Source organism: Tripterygium wilfordii, chromosome 12 (assembly GCF_013401445.1).
Source record: "Tripterygium wilfordii isolate XIE 37 chromosome 12, ASM1340144v1, whole genome shotgun sequence".
Taxonomy (NCBI): domain Eukaryota; kingdom Viridiplantae; phylum Streptophyta; class Magnoliopsida; order Celastrales; family Celastraceae; genus Tripterygium; species Tripterygium wilfordii.
Genome location: NC_052243.1, coordinates 4,947,623 through 4,956,332, shown reverse-complemented (window position 1 = coordinate 4,956,332; position 8,710 = coordinate 4,947,623). Strand labels below are relative to the sequence as shown.

Sequence of the window (8,710 nt, the reverse complement as noted above, 5' to 3'; positions counted from 1 at the left end):
AGACTCATTATTGGTTGCGTCGAACCCCAGCCTAATGGCCTGCTCAATGGTGAGGCCTTCTGGGGAGGTCAGGACCACCCCAGCTCCACTTCCCTTTCTAGTTGATGAGCCGTCAATCATAAGTTCCCAAGTCCTTCCAGGATTAATTTCCAACGTCCAAACCTCCTCAACTGGCTGTTCTGGAGGACTGGAAAATTCTGCTATGAAGTCGGCTACGACTTGGCCCTTGATAGCTGTTCTAGGGACGAAATGAATATCATGTTGGCCGAGCTCTACTGCCCATTTAGCAATTCTTCCAGAGAGGTCGGCCCGACTCAAGACGCTTCTGAGAGGGTAGGCCGTAGCAACTTCTATGGAGTGATCATGAAAGTAATGATTGAGTTTCCTGGAAGCAATTACCAAGCAATACAACAACTTCTCCAATGGTGTATACCTCGTTTCAGCGTCAAGGAGAGTTTTGCTAACATAATAAATTGGCTGCTCAATCTTCCTCTCTACTCTCAGAAGAACAGCGCTCACAGCAACTTCCGACACTGCCAAATACAACCTTAGCTTCTCTCCCGGGAAAGGAGTGGACAAAAGCGGGACTGACTGTAAGTAATCCTTCAGTTCGGCCAGTGCCATTTCACACTCTGAATCCCATTCAAACTTCTTTGCACCACGCAGACTTCTAAAAAAATGATGGCATCTGTCAGAAGATTTACAAATGAATCTATTCAGGGCAGCTGCCATTCCGGTTAACTTTTGCACTTCTTTAACTGAGCTTGGACTCCTTAAGTTTCTGATGGCTACAATTTGGTCTGGATCGGCTTTGATTCCCCTTCGCGTCACTAGGTGTCCAAGGAACTTTCCGGAACTAACTCCAAAAGCACACTTTGAAGCATTAAGCTTAAGTTTGTATACATTCAGGACATCAAATACAGATTGGAGATCTGAGAGATGGTCATCCTCTCTAGCGGTTTTAACAACCATGTCATCAATGTAAACTTTGACTGTGCGTCCGATCATTCCTCCGAACATCTTCGTGACTAAACGCTGATAAGTTGCCCCTGCGTTTTTTAGTCCGAAAGGCATTACTTTATAGCAGTAAGTGCCTCTCGGAGTAATAAACGCAGTCTTCTCTTCATCCTCTTCATTCATAGGAATTTGGTGGTAACCTCTATAGGCATCCAGAAAACTCATCCTTTGACTTCCTGACGTTGAGTCCACCAGCTGGTCAATTTTGGGTAATGGAAACAAATCTTTTGGACAAGACTTGTTAAAATCTGTGAAGTCTACACACACTCGCCATGTTCCATTCTTTTTCTTAACCACCACTGTATTCGACAGCCACTCTGGGTAATCCACCTCTCGTATGGCTCCTGCTTCAGTCAATTTCTCTACTTCCTTTACCACAGCTTCGGCATGAGCCAAGGCCGATCTCCTAGCCTTCTGGATGACCGGCTTCGAGTCAGGTCGGATGTTCAATCTGTGGCTCGCGACCTTCCGATCGACTCCTGGCATTTCTTGAGGAGTCCAAGCAAAGACTCCAATATTTCTCATTAACAGTCCGAGAAGAGACTCTCTTTCTGCTGCTGGTAAATTCTTGCCAATGAGAAAATACTTGTCAATATTTGACCCGTCAATCTGGATTTTTTCGAGTTGCTCAATTGACTTCTTTTCCGGATCCAGTCCCGGTTCGGGCTCGACTAATGTCTCTTCAACAAAGGTGCCTATCTGATGAGTCTCCTTTGTTGTTCGGGGACTAGCTACCACACTATTCCATTCTGGCCGATCTCCCTTCACATCATACATATTGCCGTTATAAGGAAACCGGAGAGTCTGGTGATAAGTTGATGGCACGGCTTCCATGGCATGAAGCCAAGGTCTTCCTAGAATGGCTTTATTAGCCGTTCTCCCCTGTACAACCAAGAACTCCGTGTCCAGAGTTTTTGGTCCCAAACGAAACCTTGTTCGAATCCTTCCCAAAGGATAAACCTGACTACCATTAAGTCCAACCAAGCATGCCGTTTCTGGAATGAGATCGGCCTGACTCAATCCCAATTTCTCAAACATTGGGTAGTACATGATATTGACAGCACTTCCTTGATCAATAAGAACTCGTTTAACATCATAACCACATACCCTTATAGTGATCTTAAGAGCATCATTGTGTGCTGGGTCCAACCCGGCTAAGTCCCTATCTGAGAAGGTTATGTCTATTCTGGTTCTTCTTTTCTTTGCTTCTTGGCCCTCGGCCATCTTCGTTTGAGCAATCGTGTTATTCACAGAGACCACGTGTCCCTGCCTTTCCAATGTAATCACATTGATTGTACCCTTTGGTTCATCATTATCATCTTGCCCCCTGCATGCAGCAGATCTCCCGACATTATCCCGAGTCTTATTGCCATCTTTTGCCTTGTTCTTCACATACTTTGCTAGCTTCCCTTGTCTGGCTAACTCCTCAAGGTGTTCACGCAGATTGTTACACTCTCCTGTCATGTGCCCAACATCCCTATGGAATGCACAATACCTCTTTTTATCCCTTCGATCCGGATCCCCTGACATTTTTGGAGGCCGAACTATAAATGGTTGATCCCTGATCTCGTAGAATAGCTTATGGATTGACATGTTGAATTCAACGGCGTTGGCCGAACTCTTCCCCGACCTACTGTGTTCGGCCCGGCTCGAGGATTTTTTGTCATCTTGTACAGATCGACTATTTCGAGAACCCTTTTCCTCCCTTTTTGGAGAGGACATCCGCTTAGCCTTTGGAACTTCAACTTTTGCATATCTCCTGACCCTATCTTGTAGGGTAGCTATGGTGTTAGGCTCATATAAGGTCAACGATTCCTTGAGCTTATAGCCATCCGGTAGCCCAATCTTAAAGGACGTGGCAGTCGTCCGCTCATCACATCCGTCAACCTCCGCGCATACCTCTAAGTACCTAGACAAATAGTCAGAGATCTCCTCTCCGCTGTTCGGCTTCATGGTAAGTAAGGTACTAAGGGTTTGTGGTTCCCGACTTCCAGCAATAAAACGGTTAATGAATAGTTTGGCCATCTCACGCCACGACGAAATTGAGTTTGGAGGTAATTGGCGAAACCACCGCGATGCCATCGTTCCCAAAGAAGACGGGAAGACCTTGCACAAAATGGGCTCATCACCTTCCCATAAGATCATTTTCCGCATAAACTGGTCCAAATGGGCGACTGGATCAGTTCGGCCATTGAACTGTTCAAACATTGGCATGACGAGCCTTCTAGGGACCTCTCTTTTTCTGATATCCCTTGTAAAAGGGGAAGTTGTCATTTCATCAAGAGCCTTCATTGCTCTTTGTTGAGCACCATAGATGAGGTCGCCCTTCATCGCATCTGGCTCATCACTGTACTTGACAGGATTTTCATCTCGGTGTTTGATCTCACGGGGTCTGCTGTCAGCATGATGAGAGTGTCTATCATCCCCATGCTCTTCCCTCCTCCTCGATACTCTTTCAGGGCTCTGCCTTTCGTATTCCCTCCTGGTGTACGAATGTCGGGGTGGTGAGTGTCCTTGCCTAGAATGAGAGCCAGCTCTTCTCCTGAGGGCTCGTTCGTCTGCTTCGCAAGGTGGACTCTCATGGGGGCGCTTACCTTTACGCCTGAACTCAGCGAGCCCTTGTCTCAAGGACTCCAAATATTCAGTGGTGCGATGGATTTCTGCCTCAACTTGGTCCTCAGTTGGCAGCGTTCCCCTTGCAACCTGATCAACCTGAATCGGGTCCACGCCGGGATTCGGGTGAGCGTCATCTCTAGGCTCCTCATGCCTGTTTCGTGACTGGGACCCTCTTCCCCCATCACCTAACTCAGATCGTACGGTTGCCATATTGCTTGTAGTATTCGTGGAAAACAGATTGCCTCCCACTGTGGTCGCCAAAATGTAGTGAACAAAATCTGATCACCACGTTCAACGGATGCTCCTTCGTGATATGGTCACCTGAATCCTGAAAACAAAGATTGTCAGTGAGCCCGACGGTCGTTGTTTGACCGTAGGCACTCCGACGCTCAAGTTAGCTTCCAAGATAATCCAGCTAGTGTAATCACAATTAGAGCCTTTTTTTCCAATACGCAACAATTTACCTCCTTTTATAGTGGAAGAGATTTACTTCATGCATAACTCTGCCAGAGTAATTGTAGGAGTTTCCTTCAATCAGTAAGTTGTTTAATTTAATTGGGAAACAACTCCTGATATCTTAAACCTTTTAATAATAACATGATTTAATATAGAGAATAATAATTAATAATATTATGCCACGTGTCTCGTCGGAATATTCCTCACAGTTTCTAGGCACAAATTTTTATGTTTCAATTTTGACAATTCCCACTTTTATGCAAAACTTCTCAATTTTTGATAGGGTGTTGATATTTTCACCATTTTTCTAATTGTTAAACCACTTTTGGGAGTGTTACACTCTTTTGGAATGATATAATCAAAAAAAGGACGGTTGATGTTAATTTTATCAGCCACCTTCTTCCATAGCAGGGATTATAATGAGGAGTATAGAACTTGACAGTCATTTTTGTTCTCACTTATATCATATATTTTAATTTTTAATGATGATAAAAATTTTGTCTGGTAAATTTTGCTTGTTTTTTCAGAGATTCTTTTTACCATACTCCTATTTTTTATTATAATTTTAAAATTAATACTTTGATCTGTTTCCACTTTATCAGCCACCTTTTTCCCTAGTAGGGATTGTAATGAGGAGTACAAACTTGACACTACTTTTTGTACTCAATTACATCAGATATCATATATTTTAATTTTTAATGATGACAAAAATTTTGTCAAGTATATTTTGCTTGCGTTTTCAGAGATTCTTTTTACTTTTCAGAGATTCTTTTGACTATACTCCTATTTTTTATTATAATTTTAAAATTAATATTTTTATTCTCATAAAGCCCCTAATATATCTTCTATAAAAACATTTTCATTATTTTACAATAAGAGCAGTGTCTACTTTTCGAGTCAAAACTTCTACTTCAACCTGCAACATCAATATTGATTTCATTATCACTAGAGGTCTTTCCTGAGTTTGGAGATAGTTGACTCGGTATATCTTCTTTTTGGTATAATTTAAAAGGGGTCTCTAAATGATGTTTAGTATAAACGATTAGACACTCATTTTATCTACTTGCTAATGCAAATTCCGCATTAATATGGATCATCGGAAACTTTGGGGTGAAGATCTAAGATTGTCATTGTCAAGTGATTATGATATTATCTTAGATGAAATACAACAAAAGGAGGAACTTCTCGATGCGAGCGAATAAAATATTGAAGTTGATGTTACGAATGAATTTTCCACCAACATGATATGCTAGATAATTAAATTCATATATGTTATATTTTCTTAATTCATACCTAATTTATTACATTTTCAAGTATTCAATTCATGTTAATCGCTAATTGAATGGGTTCAAAATATTGGACGCAATTTGAGATATGTTATTGTTACGAAAAGGTTAGATATTGATGGATTTGGGAGGAGACACAAATTATTATTACAATATGAACGTGATGGCACCTACAAAAGTAAGAAAACCTCCACAAGATTAATTGGCAAAAAAAAAATAGAATGTCCATTCAGAGTGAAAGGGTTGAAATTGAACACAAATGATGATTGAATGGTAAGTATGGTATATGGAACGCATAACCATTCCGCAACGTTATATATGGAGGGTCATGTATACATGGGTAGGCTTTCTGCTACTGAAAATGATATCTTAGTGGATTTGTCTAAGAATTTGGTTGAGCCATGAAACATCTTGTATACATTGAAGAACATGGATCCGAACAACATGCCCACTATATACAATGCACGTCAGAAGTTTCTGACTGCAGAGAAAGCTGGTAAATCCCAAATGCAACAACTCATGTCATTTCTACACCAGTACGGGTACGTTCTCTTTAATCGAAACAATACTCAGACTGATGAGCTTGAAGAATTATTCTTTGCACATCCAGGATCGTTGGAACTATTGCGCGTATTTCCGCATGTGTTACTGATGGATGCTACCTATAAAACTAATAGGTTCAGGATACCTCTATTTGAGATCGTCGGTGTGACTTCAACGAAGATGACATTTTGCATTGCATTTGTACTCTTGCAATCAGAAAAAGAGGATGATTATACTTGGGCACTGAATTGTTTACGGTCAAAATGGATGAACATACTACTCCAAGAGTTATAGTCACCGATAGAGATTTTGCGTTGATGAGGTCGTGTGCCCAGGTGTTTCTCGAGATGATGAAACTACTCTGTACATGGCACATCAACAGAGCTATTATAGCCAACTGTAAAAAATCATTTCAAGACAAGCAATCTTGGGATGCATTATATTCCATGTGGCACACATTACTGGAATCAAAAAATAAAAAATACGTATCTATACAGCTCTTAAGGTAAATTTACAAAGCTACTCCAAGGTTATGAATTATATTAAAGATGTATGGTTGACGCCATATAAGGAGATGTTCATATCCGCCTGGAGAGATACTTATATGGATTTTAGAAATGTGACAACTAACAGAGCTGAGAGTCAGTATTCTAAGTTGAAATGATACTTGGGCATATAACAGTCGGACTTGGAGTCAACAGTCGTCATCTATTCATCAGCTCCTCCAAGGTCAGTTCACATCAATAAAAGCTAGTTTGAAAAAAAGCAAAAATATTATCCAACATCTATTCAAAACAGAGCAATTCCGAGAATTATGAGGTTTTGTTTCAATTTACGTATTGAATCTGATTTAGTTGGAATTTGAGCCGTCTAAAGTTGTCGGAGAAGACGTCTACTCTTGTAGATGTAAACTTCGTACGAGTAATGGACTACCATGTGCGCACGAGCTTGCAATATATACAAATGAAAGTCATCCTATACCACTTGTTTGCATTGATAAATTTTGGAAGAAACTTGACTTATTGCTATGTGTTTCTCCTGAAGATGATGATCTCAGTTGTAGTGTCGAGCTACAAATATTCACATAACAATTTAAGCATCAGTCAAGGCGTGATAAAGTCAGTCTACTAAGGAAGTTAAGGGAGCTAATTAATCCATCAATAACTTCACTTCTTCAACCTGTTGTTAAGACTGATATTCGTGGACACCCCTCCTCAAAAAAAAAGTAGATAGATCTACTCATGGCAATCCATCTACATTCAAGTTCATTCAGCATGATTTGAACCATTCTGAGGAACCAAGTAGACACAGTTGTTCATCAGTACGCTCCTCCTCAAAGAAGAAAATAGACAGATCTACTCGTGGTAAAGCGCCTAAGTTTATTCAACACAATTTTCTTCATTCTCAGGAACCACGTAGACACAATTGTTCATCTCTCTACAATACTCCACCATTCCCTACACAAAGGATTTCAAGATCGAGATTAGTTAACCATGAGCATGGATATCTTAGTCAGTTCCCACCTACATTACATCCTTAAATTATGTTCGTAAAAGATATAAGAGCTAATGGAAATTGTGGCTTTCGGGCTATTGCTGGGTTGATTGGTTTTGGCGAGGATGCATGGATGCACATCTGTCAAAACTTGATTGACGAGTTAAGAACATTATGGGCAAAGTATGTTGATCTATTTGGTGGTTATGATCGAGCATGTTTCATTGACAACTCACTGAACTTCTGGGAATCAGATAGATCAGCACCACTTCAGAACTGGATGACGATGCCTGACATGGATCACTTGATCACTTCAAGTTACAATGTCATATTACATCTTCTTAGTTTTGAACAATGCTTGACATTTTTGCCACTACGATTAGTGTCTCTACCATCACATGAACAAGTTACTATCACTATCGAGTTCGTTAATAATAATCACTTTGTCCAGGTTGCCTTGATTGATGATTACTCGATGCCTCACATTATGATTCAATGGTTTAGGTACAAGTACGATTGCACAGCTGTATGGATTACACCATATACAGAATAACTTACATCATACATTCAGTGTACTCGTTCTAAATTTTCTTCTGAAACCATTGTGTTATAATTTACATAATTTGTAAGAGTGGTGGGAGATTACATTGAATGTCTAAGCTTGATAGAAAACCAGACAATTGAATTTCGTAACTTATCCTTTTTGCTTGAGAAACTTACACAGTATGAATCTCTCTATCTTCACATTAAGTCATCATTATTTTATTGAAATTATTATAAAAAATAAAAAGACAAAAATGATAACAAAATGACAAAAAAGATAATTTCAAAAAGACATTGTCGTGTCAATGCAAAAGGCAGTGTTAGAGACATGATGTGTACACATTAATTACTTGTACACATCATGTCTCTGACAAGGTGTGCAACAAGTACAAATGTGGGTGCATAAATGAGCGTCGTTTTTGATATTTCGAGAGTTACTTTTACATCAAATAATTGATATGAAAGTGGTACTAATTTTTATTCGCACTTTTATGCTAGTTTAATTATTTAATGCATGTTATTGTTATTTTAGACAAATTTCAACAGTCACTGACTCTCTCTCTTTAATGACAAGTCCATACAAAATATTAATCATAATCTAAATTTCTTTAATGTCATGTCCATATAAAATACTAATCAGAATCTAAATGTACAGTTGATTGGGATAGAGTTAATGAATTTCATATTTGTCTATAGTTTTTAAAGTTTTGTTCATAACTTATACCTCACTGTGTTGCACAATGGTGCCTGAATGT

The 8,710-nt window shown here is 39.7% G+C and overlaps 1 protein-coding gene across 1 annotated transcript; it reads left to right on the top strand.

Moving 5' to 3' along the window:
* Positions 1 to 7,461: 7,461 nt before the first annotated feature.
* Positions 7,462 to 7,965, top strand: LOC120010486. The gene has a single exon (XM_038861278.1). It carries the CDS (start codon positions 7,462 to 7,464, stop codon positions 7,963 to 7,965), a length of 504 nt encoding a protein of 167 aa, XP_038717206.1.
* The last annotated feature ends 745 nt before the right edge of the window (positions 7,966 to 8,710 follow it).

Excerpts from the sequence above, each read along its gene's own strand:
- LOC120010486 (XM_038861278.1), top strand. The coding sequence starts at position 7,462 with ATGTTCGTAAAAGATATAAGAGCTAATGGAAATTGTGGCTTTCGGGCT.